Source organism: Pipistrellus kuhlii, unplaced genomic scaffold, assembly GCF_014108245.1.
Source record: "Pipistrellus kuhlii isolate mPipKuh1 unplaced genomic scaffold, mPipKuh1.p scaffold_m20_p_91, whole genome shotgun sequence".
NCBI lineage: Eukaryota > Metazoa > Chordata > Mammalia > Chiroptera > Vespertilionidae > Pipistrellus > Pipistrellus kuhlii.
Genome location: NW_023425597.1, coordinates 843,115 through 862,339, shown reverse-complemented (window position 1 = coordinate 862,339; position 19,225 = coordinate 843,115). Strand labels below are relative to the sequence as shown.

At 73.7% G+C, this 19,225-nt stretch overlaps 1 protein-coding gene across 2 annotated transcripts in view; it reads left to right on the top strand.

Annotated features, from left to right (window-relative positions):
* Positions 1-18,362, top strand: part of OSBPL5 (oxysterol binding protein like 5) — a 40,535-nt gene extending 22,173 nt beyond the window's left edge. Inside the window, exons 6-22 of one of the 2 annotated variants that reach the window (XM_045578254.1) lie at positions 1,462-1,665; positions 2,649-2,733; positions 3,093-3,258; positions 5,085-5,271; positions 6,189-6,373; positions 7,271-7,352; positions 7,753-7,851; positions 8,532-8,628; positions 8,892-8,990; positions 11,903-12,000; positions 12,347-12,436; positions 12,862-12,998; positions 14,598-14,783; positions 15,290-15,416; positions 15,802-15,931; positions 17,054-17,150; positions 17,627-18,362. In XM_045578254.1, coding sequence (XP_045434210.1) covers positions 1,462-1,665; positions 2,649-2,733; positions 3,093-3,258; positions 5,085-5,271; positions 6,189-6,373; positions 7,271-7,352; positions 7,753-7,851; positions 8,532-8,628; positions 8,892-8,990; positions 11,903-12,000; positions 12,347-12,436; positions 12,862-12,998; positions 14,598-14,783; positions 15,290-15,416; positions 15,802-15,931; positions 17,054-17,150; positions 17,627-17,765 — 2,208 coding nt within the window. In that variant the 3' untranslated portion in view covers positions 17,766-18,362. The remainder of the gene's footprint in view (positions 1-1,461; positions 1,666-2,648; positions 2,734-3,092; positions 3,259-5,084; positions 5,272-6,188; positions 6,374-7,270; positions 7,353-7,752; positions 7,852-8,531; positions 8,629-8,891; positions 8,991-11,902; positions 12,001-12,346; positions 12,437-12,861; positions 12,999-14,597; positions 14,784-15,289; positions 15,417-15,801; positions 15,932-17,053; positions 17,151-17,626) is intronic. The other variant, XM_045578255.1, reaches the window with a different exon arrangement.
* Positions 18,363-19,225: the final 863 nt, after the last annotated feature.

Here is a 19,225-nt window from a genome sequence, read left to right as displayed (position 1 = left end):
AACCAGGAGGTCAGGGGTCATCCGGCCAGGGCACAGGCCCGGGGTGCGGGGGAGAGGAGAGTCAGCCAGACGGGGCTGGTCATGGGCCAGAGGGCCGCCTTGGCCTTCTCTGTGTTGGCACAAATGGGAGCCATGTTTACCACGAGAGGAAAAATGGCCAATACCGAGTCTCCAACCGCCGGCCGCGTGGCTCAGCGGCTGAGCATCGACCTATGAACCAGGAGGCACAGGCCTGGGGTGCGGGCTCAGTCCCAGTGTGGGGCCTGCAGGAGGCAGCTGATGGATGTTTCTAACTCCCTCTCCCTTCCGCTCTGACATCCATAAAAACTACACCTAAAAGAGGAAAAGTAAAGGCCTCTGCCTGCAGCCGGAGCCCCACCTGCTCTGCCCGCCTCTGAGCCGCCCGATGCTGGGCCCCTGCCTCCCAGGCCCTGAGCCCGCCCGCCCCAGACGGGGGCCCCGTGCCCTGCCCTGACCCCGCCTGCCCCAGACGGTCCCCGTGCCCTGCCCTGACCCCGCCTGCCCCAGACGGTCCCCGTGCCCTGCCCTGAGCCCGCCTGCCCACAGATCGGGGGACCCCGTGCCCTGCCCTGAGCCCGCCCGCCCACAGATCGGGGGACCCCGTGCCCTGCCCTGAGCCCGCCCGCCCCAGACGGTCCCCGTGCCCTGCCCTGACCCCGCCTGCCCCAGACGGGGACCCCGTGCCCTGCCCTGACCCCGCCTGCCCGCAGACCGGGGGCCCCGTGCCCTGGCCTGCCCCCGCCCGCCCCAGACGGGGGCCCCGTGCCCTGCCCTGACCCCGCCCGCCCCAGACGGTCCCCGTGCCCTGCCCTGACCCCGCCCGCCCCAGACGGTCCCTGTGCCCTGCCCTGACCCCGCCCGCCCCAGACGGGGGCCCCGTGCTCTGCCCTGACCCCGCCCACCCCAGACGGTCCCCGTGCTCTGCCCTGACCCCGCCTGCCCACAGACCGGGGGACCCCGTGCCCTGCCCTGAGCCCGCCCGCCCCAGACGGGGGCCCAGTGCCCTGGCCTGAGCCCACCCGCCCCAGACGGGGGCCCCGTGCCCTGCCATGACCCCTCCCGCCCCAGACGGGGGCCCCGTGCCCTGGCCTGACCCCGCCCGCCCCAGACGGGGGCCCCGTGCCCTGCCATGACCCCGCCCGCCCCAGACGGGGGCCCCTGTGCCCTGGCCTGACCCCGCCCGCCCCAGACGGGGGCCCCCGTGCTCTGCCCTGACCCCGCCTGCCCCAGACGGTCCCCGTACCCTGCCCTGACCCCGCCCGCCCCAGACGGTCCCCGTGCTCTGCCCTGAGCCCGCCTGCCCGCAGACCGGGGGACCCCGTGCCCTGCCCTGACCCCGCCTGCCCGCAGACCGGGGGACCCCGTGCCCTGCCCTGAGCCCGCCCGCCCGCAGACCGGGGGACCCCGTGCCCTGCCCTGACCCCGCCCGCCCGCCCGCAGGTCCGGGGCACGCTGAAGGGCTGGACCAAGCTGTGGTGCGTGCTGAAGCCGGGCGCGCTGCTCATCTACAAGACGCCGGGCGTGGGCCAGTGGGTGGGCACGGTGCTGCTGCAGTGCTGCCGGCTGCTGGAGCGGCCCTCCAAGAAGGACGGCTTCTGCTTCAAGCTCTTCCACCCGCTGGACCAGTCCGTGTGGGCCGTGAAGGTGCCCGCGGGCTGGGGGCGGGCCAGGGAGGCACCAGGACCCTGGGGAGGGGACGGGGTGGAGGGGGGGGACGGGGTGGAGGGGGGGGACGGGGTGGAGGGGGGGGACGGGGTGGAGGGAGGGGACGGGGTGGAGGGGGGGCGGGCCCGGGAGGCACCAGGACCCCGGGGAGGGGACGGGGTGGAGGGGGGACGGGGTGGAGCGGGGGGACGGGGTGGAGGGAGGGGACGGGGTGGAGAGGGGGGACGGGGTGGAGGGGGGGCGGGCCCGGGAGGCACCAGGACCCCGGGGAGGGTTCGGGGTGGCTGGGGTACGTCTCAGTGGTGTCAGCTGTGGTCCTGCTCTGGGGGTGGCGGGCCCGTGGGGCTCAGGCCTAGTGGCCACAGGTCACGGCCACAGGTGCCTGGAGGCGGAGGCGTGGCCACGGCGGGCGGCTCCCAGCCCCGCCCCCGCCCCAGGGACTCTGGGCTCAGGGCCAGAGCTCGCCGGGGAGCCAGTTACAGGGTTCGGACAGACGCGGGCTCTTTCAGGACGAGCGTGTCCCAATGGCGCTTTTAAAGGAGGTAGCTGTCACCCTGGCCAGCTCGCTCAGTGGCCGGAGCGCCGACCCGCAGACGGAGGGCCGAGGCTTGGATCCGGGCAAGGGCACGCCCTCGGTTCCGGCTCCGGGGGCGTGCGGGAGGCAGCAGTCGATGCTCTCCCATCGGAGTTTCTCTTTCCTCTGCTCCCCTCCCCCTCCCCGCTCTCTAAAACCGATGGGGAAAGTACCCTCCAGCGAGGATGCACCCCAACCCACACAACACGGGTGCCCCCTGCCGCTGAGGTCCCGGTGTAGCCGGGCCGGGCGTCGGGAGCTCAGAGCCAGCACCTCGGGGCGGCCCCCAGGGACCCCGAGGCCGGGGAGGCCCGTGTGCGAGAGGCCGGTGACCGGCCGCGTGCTTCGCCGCCCGGGCTGTCGGGTGACCTGGTCTGTGCCCTCCCAGGGCCCCAGAGGCGAGAGCGTGGGCTCCATCACACAGCCCCTGCCCAGCAGCTACCTGATCTTCAGGGCCGCCTCCGAGTCCGACGGTGAGTCCGCCTGCTCGGCAGGTCCCCGCGACCCCGCGACCCCGCGACCCCGTGACCCCCATGACCCCCATGACCCTGCATGACCCCCACGACCCCCATGACCCCCGCGACCCCCATGACCCCCGCGACCCCCATGACCCCCGCGACCCCCGTGACTCCCGCGACCTGTTGGGGGGTGGGGGAGATTGGGGGGATGGGGACTGGGGTGGGGGAGGTTGGGGGGACGGGGACTGGGGTGGGGGTGGCCCCCTGGGCCGGGCGGGGCAGCGGGTGGATGGGCAGGGCTCCGGGGCAGGACGCCGGTGAGGAGGGGGTGGGGAGCGGCTGCGGGGCTCACACCCGGTCCCCCCCGCCCCCAGGCCGCTGCTGGCTGGACGCCCTGGAGCTGGCCCTGCGCTGCTCCAGCCTCCTGCGGCTCAGCCGGCCGGGCAGCGACCAGGAGCCCGGGTCCTCGCCCGACGGGTCGCCCTCCTCGCTCTGCGGGCTGCCGCCCTCGGCCGCCACCCACCACCCGGACCTGCTCCCGTGAGTGGGCGCGGCGTGGCCAGCCCGAGTCCCCGGACCCACACGCCTGGGTGGGGGCAGGGCCTCGGGCGCGCTGGGCAGGCTCCCGCTGGAGGGGACGGGAGCCCGGTGCCCCAGTGCCGGCCGGCTCAGCCTGGGCGCCCCCGGAGCCAGGGGTCAGGGGTCAGGGCCCAGCCGCCGCTCTCTCCCTCTCCTTCCTCTGGAATTAACTTACATTAGAAAGTAAACCCAGCGAGGGGCGCCCGGTGGGGAGTTCCTGAGGTGGGGGTGCCGGGTGGGGTGTCCGGGTGGGGTGTCCGGGTGGGGGTGCCCGGGGTGGGGGTGCCCGGGGTGGGGTGTCCGGGTGGGGTGTCCGGGGTGGGGTGTCCGGGTGGGGTGTCCGGGTGGGGGTGCCGGGTGGGGTGCCCGGGGTGGGGTGCCCGGGTGGGGGTGCCGGGTGGGGTGCCCGGGGTGGGGTGTCTGGGTGGGGTGTCCGGGGTGGGGTGCTGGAGGTAAGGTGCCTGGGATACAGGTGCCAGTGTGGGGTGCCAGTGTGGGGTGCCGGGGGTAAGGTGCCTGGGTGGGGTGCTGGGTGGGGGTGCCAGGATGGGGTGCCAGGTGGGGGTGCCAGGGGTAAGGTGCCTGGGATAGGGGTGCCGGGTGGGGTGCCAGTGTGGGGTGCCGGGGGTAAGGTGCCTGGGTGGGGTGCTGGGTGGGGGTGCCAGGATGGGGTGCCAGGTGGGGGTGCCAGGGGTAAGGTGCCTGGGATAGGGGTGCCGGGTGGGGTGCCAGTGTGGGGTGCCGGGGGTAAGGTGCCTGGGTGGGGTACCAGTGTGGGGTGCCTGGGATAGGGGTGCCAGTGTGGGGTGCCGGGGGTAAGGTGCCCGGGTGGGGTGCTGGGGGTAAGGTGCCTGGGTGGGGTGCTGGGGGTAAGGTGCCTGGGTGGGGTACCAGTGTGGGGTGCCGGGGGTAAGGTGCCTGGGATAGGGGTGCCAGTGTGGGGTGCCGGGTGGGGTGCCTGGGTGGGGTGCCGGGTGGGGTACCAGTGTGGGGTGCCGGGGGTAAGGTGCCTGGGTGGGGTACCAGTGTGGGGTGCCGGGTGGGGTGCCTGGGTGGGGTGCCTGGGTGGGGTGCCGGGTGGGGTACCAGTGTGGGGTGCCGGGGGTAAGGTGCCCGGGTGGGGTGCTGGGGGTAAGGTGCCAGTGTGGGGTGCCGGGGGTAAGGTGCCCGGGTGGGGTGCCTGGGGTGGGGTGTCCGGGTGGGGGTGCCGGATGGGGTGCCGGGTGGGGAGCCGGGGGTAAGGTGTCCGGGTGGGGTGCCCAGGGTGGGGTGCTGGAGGTAAGGTGCCTGGGATACAGGTGCCAGTGTGGGGTGCCAGTGTGGGGTGCCGGGGGTAAGGTGCCTGGGTGGGGTGCTGGGTGGGGGTGCCAGGATGGGGTGCCAGGTGGGGGTGCCAGGGGTAAGGTGCCTGGGTGGGGTGCTGGGTGGGGGTGCCAGGATGGGGTGCCAGGTGGGGGTGCCAGGGGTAAGGTGCCTGGGTGGGGTGCCTGGGGTAAGGTGCCTGGGATAGGGGTGCCGGGTGGGGTGCCAGTGTGGGGAGCCGGGGGTAAGGTGCCCGGGTGGGGTGCTGGGGGTAAGGTGCCCGGGTGGGGTACCAGTGTGGGGAGCCGGGGGTAAGGTGCCTGGGATAGGGGTGCCGGGGGTAAGGTGCCCGGGTGGGGTGCCTGGGTGGGGTGCCCGGGGTGGGGTGCCGGGTGGGGTGCCTGGGGTGGGGTGTCCGGGTGGGGGTGCCGGGTGGGGTGCCGGGTGGGGAGCCGGGGGTAAGGTGCCCGGGTGGGCTGCCGCAGGCTGAACGGGTCGGCCCTGGAGAACGACGCCTTCTCGGACCGGTCGGAGCGGGAGGCGGGCGAGGACTCGGAGCCCGAGGCCCCGGACCTCAGCCAGAGGAGCCGCAGTGACCTGTCCCAGGCCCCGGGCGCCCCCGGCCCTCGAGGGACCACCTACGTGGAGCAGCCCCACGAGGAGCTGGGGGAGGTGAGAGCTGCCCCGAGCCCCCCCGTCCCCCCACCCGTCCCCTCCCCCCCCGTCCCCCCGTCCCCCCCCCGTCCCCCCACCACGACGCCCCACCTTTCCCCCCCCGTCCCCCACCGCATCCCCCCCCTCCCCCCCGTCCCTCCCCGTCCCCCCCGTCACCCCCCCGTCACCCCCCGTCACCCCACCCGTCACCCCCCCGTCACCCCACCCGTCCCCCCACCCGTCCCCCCACCCGTCCCCCACCGCGACCCCCCACCCGTCACCCCACCCGTCACCCCACCCGCCCCCCCACCTCCCACCCGTCACCCCACCCGTCCCCCCACCCGTCCCCCCACCCGTCCCCCCACCCGTCACTCCACCCGTCCCCCCACCCCCCACCCGTCCCCCCACCCGTCCCCCCACCCGTCCTCCTACCGGTCACCCCACCCGTCTCCCCACCCATCACCCCACCCCTCCCCCCACCCATCACCCCACCCGTCCCCCCACCCGTCACCCCACCCGTCCCCCCCGCCCCAGGCCGCCCGGGGTCCCTGAGGAGAGGCAGGGCCCCGGGGCCGGGAGCAGGGACGGGGGGTCTGGGGGGCCGGGAGCAGGGACGGGGGTCTGGGGGGCCAGGAGCAGGGACGGGGGTCTGAGGGGCCGGGAGCAGGGACGGGGGTCTGGGGGGCCGGGAGCAGGGACGGGGGTCTGGGGGGCCGGGAGCAGGGACGGGGGTCTGAGGGGCCGGGAGCAGGGACGGGGGTCTGGGGGGCCGGGAGCTGGCGAGGGCCCCGAGCTCAGGCTGAGGATGTGGGGGGCCAGGTGGGCTGCGCTGGGGCAGCCAGTGGGCAGGGAGGGAGGCAGCAGTGTGAGGGGCTGGGCCTGGGCGGCGACAGCGGGAGAGGGTCCCCCGGCCGCCCTGACGCCCCCTCCGGCAGCCGGGCGCCGCGGCCCAGGAGCAGCCGGAGCCGGAGGAGCACCGGGGGCTGGTGTGGCTGCTGCTGAGGCAGCTGCGGCCGGGCATGGACCTGGCCCACGTGGCACTGCCCACCTTCGTGCTGGAGCCCCGCTCCTTCCTCTGCAAGCTGTCCGACCACTGCGCCCACGCGGACCTGCTGTCCCGGTGAGGGCCCCCACGCCCCCCACGGCCCCCACTGCCCCCCCACTGCGCCCACGCGGACCTGCTGTCCCGGTGAGGGCCCCCTCAGCCCCCCACGGCCCCCACGGCCCCCACTGCCCCCCCCACTGCGCCCACGCAGACCTGCTGTCCCGGTGAGGGCCCCCACGCCCCCCACTGCCCCCACTGCCCCCACGGCCCCCACTGCCCGCCCCCCACTGCCCGCCCCCCACTGCCCGCCCCCCACTGCGCCCATGCGGACCTGCTGTCCCGGTGAGGGCTCCCACGGCCCCCACGGCCCCCCCACTGCCCCCCACTGCTCCCCACTGCACCCACGCAGACCTGCTGTCCCGGTGAGGGCCCCCACGCCCCCCACTGCCCCCACGGCCCCCACTGCCCCCCCCACTGCGCCCACGCGGACCTGCTGTCCCGGTGAGGGCGCCCACGCCCCCCACTGCCCCCACAGCCCCCCACTGCCCACCCCCCCACTGCCCGGCCCCCACTGCCCGGCCCCCCACTGCCCCCCCCACTGCCCGGCCCCCACTGCCCGCCCCCACTGCCCGCCCCCCACTGCCCGCCCCCACTGCGCCCACGCGGACCTGCTGTCCCGGTGAGGGCCCCCACGGCCTGGCCCGCCCACTATGCCCTCCCGCCCGGCCACCCACCCAGGGGTCTGCAGGGTCCCGGGGCGCCTGGCCTCCTCCCACTGCCCCTGCCCGCAGGGTGGGCAGGGTGGGCGCCCCGTACCTCTGTGTACCCGAACCCCCTCTCGGCGCGGCCCCTGAGCTGAGTGCCTGCTGCTGGATACACAGAGGGAGCGGGCGGGGGCGGGAGCATCGGGCAGGGAGTGTGGAGCTCGCCATCCATCCGCCTGTCTGTCTGTCCGTCCATCTGTCCGTCCAGGGCGGCGCTGGAGGAGGACGCCTACGGCCGCTTCAAGCAGGTGCTGCGCTGGTACCTGTCCGGCTTCTACCAGAAGCCCAAGGTGAGGCCCCCCGCCCGCCCCCCGCGGCCATGGAGGGTCCTGGTCACCCGGGGTCCGGCCTCGGAGACCCTGCTTCTGCCCAGAGTCCTGGGAGGTGACGGGTCGGGGTCTCGGGTCCCCTGGGAACCAGAGGCGGAGACGCCGGGGCGAAGCAGGGCCCCCAACAGGAGGGCCGGCTCCCGGTGCCCGCGGCCAGCTGTGCGCCCCGAGGCCATGTCTGCGGGCGCCCCGCCTGCCCTGGGCCCGCGCGCCCCCCCCCCCGCCCAGTGCCCCCGCACGCCCCGCGCCCCCCCCGCCCAGTGCCCCCTCACGCCCCGCGCCCCTCCCGCCCAGTGCCCCCTCACGCCCCGCCCCCCCCCCACCCAGTGCCCCCTCACGCCCCGCGCCCCCCCCTCCGCAGGGAATCAAGAAGCCCTACAACCCGGTCCTTGGGGAGACCTTCCGCTGCAGCTGGTTCCACCCTCAGACCCACAGCCTCACCTTCTACATCGCTGAGCAGGCAGGGCGCCTGGGGGGCACGCCTCCGGGCCGCTCCGCCCACTGGGCCTCCTCTCCACACCCCACGCCCCTGAGCATCCGGGCCCAGACTCTGGCCTGGCGCAGGCGTGGGGGTGGCGGGGGGGGGGGGGGGGGAGGGTGGCTGGGGAGGGGGGTTGCCGGCAAGGGGGGTTGTCGGGGGGTGGCTGGGGGTGGCCGGGGCATGTTTGGGGGGGTGGTCGGGGTGGCCAGGGGGTGGCTGGGGGGGGGGCTGGGGGGTGGCTGGGGGGGGAGGGTGGCTGGGGAGGGGGTTTGCCGGTGGGGGGGGAGGGTGGCCGGGGAGGGGGGTGGCCGGGGGTGGCCGGGGGGTGGCTGGGGGGGTGGCTGGGGGGTTGCTGGGGGGGGGGAGGGTGACCGGGGAGGGAGGTTGTTGGGGGGTGGCCGGGGGGGCCAGAAATGGACAGAGGGGTAGATGAGGATGGCCGGGGTGGCCGGGCAGGGGGGTTGTGGGGGGGGGGAGGATGGCCGGAAATGGACAGAGGGGTGGATGAGGATGGCCGGGGGGGCCGGGCAGGGGGGTTGTCGGGGGGGCCGGGGGGGCCGGAAATGGACAGAGGGGTGGATGAGGATGGCCGGGGTGGCCGGGCAGGGCAGGCGCTGCCGGCCGTGGGGCTGTCCCGGGAGCCAGTGCTGTGCCCACAGGTGTCCCACCACCCGCCCGTGTCCGCCTTCCACGTCAGCAACCGCAAGGATGGCTTCTGCGTCAGCGGCAGCGTCACGGCCAAGTCCCGGTTCTACGGTGAGGCCCCCGGGCAGCGGGGGGGGGGGGGGGTGAGCTCCAGGTTCCGGGGTCCAGACCGGACACGCCCGTGCCTCCCTCCCACCACTCAGACGCGGGGCCCCGGGCGGGACAGTCCTCAGAGCCTGATCGAGGCGCCCCCCCCAACCCCCGGGCGCCTGAGGTCCCAGGACGAGGCTGGGCGCGGGCCACGGGCCACACGTGCTGTGGGAATGGGGTGGGGCCGGCCTCGGGGCCCCTCCGCTCACCGCCCGTCTCCGCAGGGAACTCGCTGTCGGCCCTGCTGGACGGCCAGGCCACACTCACCTTCCTGGGCCGGGCGGAGGACTACACCCTCACCATGCCCTACGCCCACTGCAGAGGTGAGGCCGGCCTGCCCGGCCGGTTCGGGGGGAGGGCCCGGCCTTGGGTGTGCCCGCCAGGCGCTCCTCGCGCACTGTGGGGCCAGAGGGAACAGGACACTCTCCTCGGTCCGTCCTCCCGCTCCGTCCTCTCATCGCGGGGCGGCGTGAACGTGGAGACGTTCACCCTGGGAAGGACTGTGAGTGTGCTTGAGGCAGACTGCCCGCAGTCGCTGGGGAGCAGAGCCGTAAGGGGTTGGGATAACGGTCCACCTCATTTCATACATGACATCAAAGAAGGCATGCAGCCGGAACCAGTTTGGCTCAGTGGACAGAGCGTCGGCCTGCGGAATGAAGGGTCCCAGGTTCGATTCCCGTCAAGGGCATGTACCTTGGTGGCAGGCACATCCCCAGTGGGGGGTGTGCAGGAGGCAGCTGGTCGATGTTTCTCTCTCATCGATGTTTCTAGCTCGCTCTCCCTCTCCCTTCCTCTCTGTAAAAAATCAGTAAAATATATTTTTAAAAATTAAAAAAAGGGGGGGGTGCATGTAGGCGGGTTCCATGAAGCCCGCTGGTGAGAGGTTAGGGAGGCGGGAGAAAGCCCGGGGGCACCTCTGGATTGGATAAAAAGTAAAGGATGGACACATGCTTCTTCTATGAGGTGGGTGCGGGACAGTTAACCGTCCACAGCTAACAGGACGACGGACACAGGGAAGGGACCTGTGGTCTCGGTCCTGGCGCCCAGGGCGCTCGGCTGTGCCCTGAGGGGTCGGAGAAGGGAAAGCTACAAGTTAGCCTGACATTTCACAGGGAGGTTATCTCAGACCAAAAAGGCAGAGAAGCTCAGCTCTGTGGTGTGGCTCTCCCTCCAGACCCCGAGCCAAACAGCCCAGACCGTCCCCAAGAAGACCCCGGCAGGGGGCGCTCTGCGGACACAGGCGGGGGGGGGGGGGAGTGGGCGGAGGCAGGGGGCGATCTCGGCGGCATTTCAGCTCGGAAGGAGGGAGGGACCCTGCACCTAGTAGGAGTAACCTCAGAGCCCGCAGGCCGGGGCTCACCTGGGGCAGATGGGGCGCCCAGGAGGGCACATCCCCAGTGGGGGTGTCCAGGAGACAGCTGGTCGATGTTTTTCTCTCTCATCGATGTTTCTAGCTCTCTATCCCTCTCCCTTCCTCTCTGTAAAAAAAATCAATTAAAAAAATATATATATATATATACTGATTTCAGAGCAGAAGGGCGAGGGAAAGACAGGAACATCAATGAATGATGGCAGAGAATCGCGGATCAGCTGCCTCCTGCACGGCCCCCGCTGGGGGTGGAGCCCGAAACCCGGGCCTGTGCCCTGACCGGGAATCGAACCGTGACCTCCCGGTTCCTAGGCCAAAGCTCACCCCCTGAGCCACGCCAGCCGGGCAAAGCATTTGACTTTAAAGGTCACCGTCACCAGGTGCACCCCCTCCCCTCCCTGATGGTCCCTTCCCTGTGTCCGTCGTCCTGTTAGCTGTGGACGGTTAGGCAGGCGGGCAGGAAGGAGCCGGGCGGGAGCGAGGCGGTGGTGTGGCCGTGGCCTGGGCTCTGCAGGGCGTCCCGGTGGTGTGGCCGCCTGGAGGGGAGGCGTGGGGACCGCCGGCTGGGCGAGGGGCCTCTGGTGCGGACGGTTTGCTCGATGCCCGGAGCTGGGCCCGCTGTGCGGTTCCGGGCCTGCACATGACGGAGATGTCTGCGGCCCCTCTGACTCCTGGACCAGCGTCTCCTCCTGCCTGGCCCCCCTCGTTCGCACGGCTCTGCGGGCAGAGGGCTCTGATGGGTGGGGGGGGGGGGGGCGTCTGAGAGACCGAGGGGCTGCTGTGTGAATGGCCAGGATGCACCTCAGTCACCATCAGGGAGGGGAGGGGGTGCACCTGGTGACGGTGACCTTTAAAGTCAAATGCTTTGCCCGGCTGGCGTGGCTCAGGGGGTGAGCTTTGGCCTAGGAACCGGGAGGTCACGGTTCGATTCCCGGTCAGGGCACAGGCCCGGGTTTCGGGCTCCACCCCCAGCGGGGGCCGTGCAGGAGGCAGCTGATCCGCGATTCTCTGCCATCATTCATTGATGTTCCTGTCTTTCCCTCGCCCTTCTGCTCTGAAATCAGTATATATATATATATTTTTTTTTAATTGATTTTTTTTACAGAGAGGAAGGGAGAGGGATAGAGAGCTAGAAACATCGATGAGAGAGAAAAACATCGACCAGCTGTCTCCTGGACACCCCCACTGGGGATGTGCCCGCAACCAACGTACATGCCCTTGACCGGAACCGAACCTGGGACCCCTGAGTCCGCAGGCCGACGTTCTATCCACTGAGCCACACCGGCTGGGCCGGAAATGTTTCTTTGGTGACCACCTCGCAGCCGTTCCTCTTAGTCTTACGCCGTCGGAGTGGCGGGGCCTGCAGGGGGGACAGCCGTGGCCGGATCTCGGGGTGTCCCTGCTCCTCAGGCATCCGTCTGGCGTGTGCGGTTATGGGGTGTCCCCAAGGCAGTGGCTGCTTTGAGCCTCCGGTCGGTGTGGCCCTGGCTCCTAGGGATGGCGTTCTCGCTTCGTTTCGTGGGAATTCTGTCCGTGCACAGTTCCCGCGTGGGCACGGCCACCAGGCCTCTCAGAACTAGGAACCCGGGGTGCTGCTCGTCCACGGAGTCTGGGCCGCCCCGGCCCGCACCCCCAGGCGGGCGCAGGGACCCTCTTTCCGCCGCTGCTATTGGGGTCCCTGGTTCGTATCCCCCTGAAGGGCACGGGGTGGCCCCGTCTCAGCGTTCCAGAGCAGAGCCGCGTGTCTCCATCAGGTGCCCGCCGGCTGGGACAGGGCTCATTTCCTCCCGCCCTCCTGTCCTCCCGCCTGGCCGCGTGGCGGGGCTGGGCCGCGCTGACCGCTGACCGCTGACCGCCTGCTTGCAGGGCTCCTGTACGGCACCATGACCATGGAGCTGGGCGGCCGGGTGACCATCGAGTGCAAGAAGAGCAACTTCCAGGCCGAGCTGGAGTTCAAGCTCAAGGTAGCTCGGGCGTCACCCCCCCACCTCCGCCCCGGACGGGCTGGGGGACCCTCCGCCCTCTGTGCCCAGAGCTGGTTTCCTGAGCAAGCACACCGGGGAGCAGCCGCCCCGAGGGGAGGCCCTGCCCACAGGCCCTCCTGGGGAGCCCCCCCCCCCCTCCACCCTGAGCTCAGGCAGAGGCCTGGCGAGTGGCCACCTCTAGCTGGGTCCCGTCCAGCTGGGCTCCTGGGCACCCACTGGCAGAGCTGGTCCCCGGGGGGCGCCCACTCCGTGTCCCCAGGAGGGGGTCTGGGGGGGCCGCCCTCCGGGGTCTGGGGGGGCCGCCCTCACGGACCCGTGTCCCCAGCCGTTCTTCGGGGGCAGCACAAGCATCAACCAGGTGTCGGGCAGGATCGTGGCGGGGGACGAGGAGCTGGCGCAGCTGTGGGGGCGCTGGGTGAGCGGCCGCCGGGGGCGGGCCGGCCGGTGGGGGGACAGGGAATGGGGGGCTCCGGAGGGCCTGCCGCTGAGCCGAGGGGGTGGACGGGGACGGGGAATGGGGGGCTCCGGAGGGCCTGCCCGCTGAGCTGGGGGGGTGGACGGGGACGGGGAATGGGGGGCTCCGGAGGGCCTGCCCGCTGAGCTGGGGGGGTGGACGGGGACGGGGAATGGGAGGCTCCGGAGGGCCTGCCCGCTGAGCCGGGGGGGGGGGGGTGGACGGGGACGGGGAATGGGGGGCTCCGGAGGGCCTGCCCGCTGAGCCGGGGGGGGGGGTGGACGGGGACAGGGAATGGGGGGCTCCGGAGGGCCTGCCCGCTGAGCTGGGGGGATGGGGAATGGGGGGCTCCGGAGGGCCTGCCCGCTGAGCCCTCCCGCCCCCAGGACGGGGAGGTGTTCATCCGGGAGGAGCCCCGCGGGGGCCCCCAGCTCTTCTGGAGCCCGAGCCCCGAGGTCCGCGCGCAGAGGCTGAGGCTGCGCACCGTGCTGCCCGCGGAGCAGGCGGAGCTGGAGTCCGAGAGGTGAGCCCGCCCCGCCCCGGCCCGGCCCCGGCCCGGCCCCGCCCCGCCCCGCCCTGCCCCCCGCGACCCCTCCGACCCCCGCCCCGCCTCCGTGACCCCGCCCCGGCCCCGGCCCGCCCCCGCCCCCCGCGACCCCGCCGACCCCCGCCGACCCCGCCGACCCCCGCCGACCCCGCCGACCCCGGCCCCGACCCCCGCGACCCCGCCGACCCCCGCGACCCCGCCCCCCCCGACCCCGCCCCTGACCCCCATGACCTAGCTGACCCCGGCCCCCAACCCCCGCGACCCCGCCGACCCCGACCCCGACCCCCGCGACCCCGCCGACCCCTGGCCCCTGACCCCCGGCCTGCTGACCCCATGGGCGATCGAGTGGGGAGCTGTCCTGCCGGGAGGGCAGCGGGGAAGAGCGGTCTGGGCGTCAGGCCCGCAGGGAGGGAGGGTGAGACCCCTGTCTCCTGGAGGGGCCCCCGCTTCCTGCTGGGAGCCCGCACGGCCTCCGGGTCCCACCCTCTGAACCGCAGTGTCTGTCTCCCGAGCGAGGACCTGCGAGGTGGCGGAGGGGCGCCGGGGGCAGCGGGGGCAGCGGGGGGCCGGATCCGGAGCCTGCGCTGGGCCAGGGCCCCAAGGTCACCGCGTCCTTGGAGGGTCCGACCCGCTGACCCCTGGTTCCTAGGTTGACGCTCATCCGCTGAGCCCGGCCGGCTGCGCCAAGTTTATATATTTTTTAAAATATGTTTTTATTTATTTCAGAGAGAAAGGGAGAAAGAGACATCCATGATGAGAGAGCATCATGGATCAGCTGCCTCCTGCACGCCCCCTACTGGGATGTGCTGCCACCCCGGGCCTGTGCCTGACTGGAATCCAAAGGTGACCTCCTGGTTCATAGGTTGATGCTCAGCCCCTGAGCCATCCCAGCTGGGTTGAATCTAATTTTTAAAATGGGGCTTATTGCCGAAACCGGTGTGGCTCAGTGAATAGGGCGTCGGCCTGCGGACTGAAAGGTCCCGGGTTCGATTCTGGTCAAGGGCATGTACTTGGTTGTGGGCACTTGCCCAGTAGGTGTGCAGGAGGCAGCTGACTGATGTTTCTCTCTTGTCCATGTTTCTAGCTATCTGTCCCTCTCCCTTCCTCTCTGTAAAAAATCAGTGAAATATATATTTTTAAAAAATAAATAAAATGGGGCTTATTTTTATAAAAAGGGTCCCGGAGACCCCGCGCCATTAGTCTCCCGCCCACCCCAGGGGAGGGGGCACGGCGCCCAGGCCCCGCTCAGCACCCCCTCCCCCCAGGCTGTGGCGGGGTGTCACCGGGCGGGCTGGGGGGGCACGGCGCCCAGGCCCCGCTCAGCGCCCCCTCCCCCCCAGGCTGTGGCGGGGTGTCACCGGGCGGGCTGGGGGGGCACGGCGCCCAGGCCCCGCTCAGCGCCCCCCCCCCCGCAGGCTGTGGCAGGGTGTCACCAGCGCCATCCGGGCGGGCTGGGGGGGCACGGCGCCCGGGCCCCGCTCAGCGCCCCCTCCCCCCCAGGCTGTGGCGGGGTGTCACCGGGCGGGCTGGGGGGGCACGGCGCCCAGGCCCCGCTCAGCGCCCCCCTCCCCCCAGGCTGTGGCGGGGTGTCACCAGCGCCATCCGGGCGGGCGACCAGCAGGCGGCCACGCGGGAGAAGCTGGCTCTGGAGGAGGCGCAGCGGCAGCGGGCCCGGGAGCAGCAGCAGCGCCCGGGGCCCTGGGCGCCCCGGCTCTTCCGGCTGGACCCCGCCGCCCAGCAGTGGTGCTACCGCTTCGCCGAGTGAGTGCGCCGGGGGGGCTGGCCTGCGGGCCCCGGGGGCTCCTGCCCCCCCATCCCCCTCCGGAGCGAGGAGGGGCCGACGGGCACGGCCCCCCAGCCCGGCCCCGGCCTGCGGGCCCGGGGGCTCCCGCCCCCCCGCCCCCGGAGCGAGGAGGGGCCGACGGGCACGGCCCCCCAGCCCGGCCCCGGCCTGCGGGCCCGGGGGCTCCCGCCCCCCCGCCCCCGGAGCGAGGAGGGGCCGACGGGCACGGCCCCCCAGCCCGGCCCCGGCCTGCAGGCCCGGGGGCTCCCGCCCCCCATCTCCCTCCGGAGCGAGGAGGGGGGCCGGCCTGCGGGCCCGGGGGCTCCCGCCCCCCCGCCCCCGGAGCGAGGAGGGGGGCCGTATGGGGCTCCGCTGACCTGTGTGCCGCCCCCGCCCGGCGGCGGCTGGGCTCTCGGTCGGGGCGGCCGGGCTGGGGGCTCTGCTGAGGGCACTGCCCCCGCCCACGGCTCCCTCTGGCCTGCAGCCTCCGCCCCTGGGACCCCCGGAAGGACGTGGCCCAGTACGAGCAGGACGGGGCGCTGTGCACCCTGCAGCGGGACAGCCGGCCCCCCCAGGCCCGTCGGGGGGGCAGCCCAGAGCCCAGGCACCAGGTCAGCACCCAGGGCCCTGCTGGGGCGTCCTCCGCAGCGAGGGGACAGTCAGGCTGCCCAGCGCCCGGCCTCCTCTCTGCCCTGCCCTGTCTCCCCACACCCACCCCCCAAGTGCCCCTGCTGCCAGGCCCAGGCTCCTGGACACTCAGTCCCAGCCCTGGGCCCACTCCCCGGGGGGGAGACTGAGGCCGGGGCTGGCCGGCGCGGCCGGCGGCGAGTGCACAGCGGCCGGGCCTGAGGGGAGGAGGGAGGAGGGAGGTGCCGCGGCTGAGCTTCCGGCGTGGCCTCCGGCCACGGCCACGGGGGCCGGCCCGCCCGGCGCTGCGGCCCCGTGGGGTGCGGTGGGTGTGGGGCGCCCCCGGCCCAGCGCCTCCGTCCCCCCCAGAGGCCGGGCCCCGACCGGCGGCTCCGCAAGGCCAGCGACCAGCCCTCCGGCCGCAGCCGGGCCACCGAGAGCAGCTCCACGCCCGAGTCCTGCCCCGAGCTCTCCGACGAGGACGGGCACGTCGCCCCCGGTGAGCGGGGCCTCTGCGGGGGGCCCTCTGCGGGGGGCCCTCTGCGGGGGGGGCCTCTGCGGGGGGGGGCCTATGGGGGGGCCTCTGCGGGGGGGCCTATGGGGGCCCTCTGCGGGGGGAGCCTATGGGGGGCCTCTGCGGGGGGGGAGGGCCTCTGCGGGGGGAGCCTATGGGGGGGCCTATGGGGGGGCTCTGCAGGGGGGGGCCTATGGGGGGCCTATGGGGGGCTCTGCGGGGGGAGGGCCTCTGCGGGGGGGAGGGCCTCTGCGGGGGGGGAGGGCCTCTGCGGGGGGAGCCTATGGGGGGCTCTGCGGGGGGGAGGGCCTCTGCAGGGGGGCTCTGCAGGGGGGGCTCTGCAGGGGGGGCCTCTTCGGGGAGGCCTATGGGGGGAGGCCCTCTGGGGGGGCCTATGGGGGGGCCTCTGCGGGGGGGCCTATGGGGGGGCTCTGCGGGGGGGCCTATGGGGGGGGCTCTGTAGGGGGGGCCTATGGGGGGGCCTATGGGGGGCCCTCTGCGGGGGGGCCCTCTGCGGGGGGGGCCTCTGCGGGGGGGCCTCTGCGGGGGGGCCTATGGGGGGGCCTATGGGGGGGCCTCTGCGGGGGGGCCCTCTGCGGGGGGGCTCTGCGGGGAGGCCTATGGGGGGAGGCCCTCTGGGGGGGCCCTCTGGGGGGGCCCTCTGCGGGGTGCAGGCCCCTCTGAGGGGCTGGTGCCCAGGACAACCCCTCCACGGCCTCAGGGCCTCCCTGAGCCCAGGCCAGACGAGGGAGTGGGCAGGCGGCAGGCTCCCTAGCCCTGAGCCCATAGCTAACGGGGGGCGGGGGCAGGGGCAGGGGCTGGGGGCCCTAGGCCTGTGGCCCTCTGGTCCCCCTGCTGTGGCTCCCAGTGTGGTCCCGCCTCCGCCGTGGTGAGCCCCCCAGCCTTTCTGTCTCCTGGGGCAGCTGAGCCTGAGCCCCTGAAGCTCCCTCAGGCCTCTCCCTGCCCCCCCCCCCCGTCCCGTTAGCTCTGAGCTGAGGACTCCCGTGAGGCGGGCAGGGGCTCGCCCTGGCACCCCCGGGGCCCCTCGCTGGCCCTGACATCCCAGCTCACCTCCTGCCCTCCTGCTGTCCCCCGCGTCGGCCCCAGAGAGCCCGTGCCCGCGGTGCCGGAAGGAGGCGGGGCGGCTGCAGGCGCTGCAGGAGGCTGTGCTGTCTATCCGGGACGCCCAGCAGGAGCTGCACAGGTCGGAGCGGCGGCCCCGAGGGCGGGCGGGGGCGCGCGGGGGCTGGAACCCGCCGGGCTGGGCGGCCGGGGCACAGGACGCCTGGCTCCTGGCCCTCGGGGGACGGGCCCGGGGACGCCGGGAGCTGGCCAGTCCGCCCGCCGGAGGCTCCGGGTCAGCCGGCGTCACCTGTCCCGGATCACGTAACCCGGGTCCCGCACACACGGCTCACACCATCCTCTCCTGGGCCCCGTGCCCGCCCTGCCCCTCTGGGGGTCCTGGCCTCGCTGTGCGGACAGTCCCCTCGGACGGGGCCCGGGCAGTGACCTCCTCTGACCTTAGTCTCCTAAGGGGGCCCCGTCCGAGGCCACGGGGTCGGGGGGCGTCCAGCTCCCTGGCGCGGACCCCGTCCCCCGAGCGCTGCCTGGGTGCCCGCCCTGAGGGGGGCGCCCTCCAGCGGCCTGGCTGACCCCCGCCCCCTCCCCCCCGCCCTGCAGGCACCTCGTGGCCATGCTCAGCGCCTCCGCCAGGGCGCGGCGGGCGGCGGCCCCGGGCCTCCTGCAGAGCCCGCGCGCCTGGGGGCTGCTGTGCGTGCTGCTGGCCTGCCAGCTGCTCCTGGGCCACGTCCTCACGTAAGGCCGCGGCGCCCCCTGCAGGCCGCCGCCCGCCCGCCACCCAGCACTTCACATCGGAGCCAGAGGACGGCGCCTGCCCGCTGGGCCCCGCAAGCAGGCTCCGGAGCAGGACGGCCGCAGGGACCTGGCGGCCACCGGGCGCCGCTCGGCCGGGCAGCCCAGCACCGGCCTGGCTGCTCCTGCCCCCCCCCCCACCCAGTGCCCGCTCCTGGCCCCACCGCTCGCTCCCGGGGCAGCGTCCACCTGCCGCGGGCGGGCGTGGGGGCGTGGGGGCCGCCGGGGGTGGACGGTCCCTCCGCGGGGCTGCAGGGGGGAGGAGCCGCCTCGGCCTGAAGCCCAGGCTGTCCCTCCGGAGGCCCTGCCCGTCACCTCGGGGCCCCCGGGGGCCCCCGACTCCGCCATGGGGTTTGCTCTGCCCGTGGGCTGCTTGGGCAGCCGGTCCTGCAGGCGGGTGGGGACACGGGACCCCGGGTGCGGCTCAGCTGCCCACACGGGGACGCGGGACTCGGGGACACGGGACCCGGGGACACGGGACCCGGGACCCAGGGACACGGGACCCGGGGACGCGGGACACGGGGACGCGGAACACGGGGACACAGGACCCGGGGACACGGGACCCGGGACACGGGGACACGGGACCCGGGGACGCGGGACACGGGACACGGGGACGCGGAACACGGGGACACAGGACCCGGGGACACGGGACCCGGGACACGGGGACACGGGACCCGGGGACACGGGGACACGGGGCTGGCGGATGCCTGTGCTCCCACGCTGCACTTTTTGCTGTTGTTAATCCTCACACGTTTTTCCAGGATGTTCAGGGAGCGTGGGAGGGCGGGGTGAGACCGAGAGAAGCATGGATGTGTGAGGGCCCCATCGACTGGTCACCTCCCGCACGCGCCCGCCCAGGGCTGGGGATGCAGCCCCTGCCCGGAATCGAACCCGGGACCTTTCGTCCGAGGGCCGACGCTCTGTCCGTGAGCCGCCCCGGCCAGGGCCCTACACTGCTCAAAGAGACACAGCTGCGGTGTTTCAGGCAGCGTCTGGCCTCAGCCCTGTGTCCGGGGCTGTGTGTGCGTGTGCGTGTGCGTGTGCGTGTGGGAGTGTGTGTGCATGTGTGGGCACCGGCCCAGGTGGGGTCACGGAGCCTTAGCCTGATGGCCTCGCCCTGAACAGATGGCCTCGATTTTCAGGTTTTGTATCCACATTCTTGTTGCGCCCCACCTCCCCACTTCAGAGACACGCCTGTGCCCCATTCCTTGAAATAAAGGAACTCACACCTCGCGTGGTGTCTTCTTGGGGGTTCTGGGAACGAGGGGTCCCGGGGGGCGGACTCCGCGCCGGCGGGCGCTGTCCAGGGCCGGCGGGCCAGGGAGGCCCGGCCCTGAAGACACAGGGGGCCGGAGCGGGCGGGGCGCTGGGCAGCAGGGGGCAGGGAAGGTACGGAGAGTGACAAAT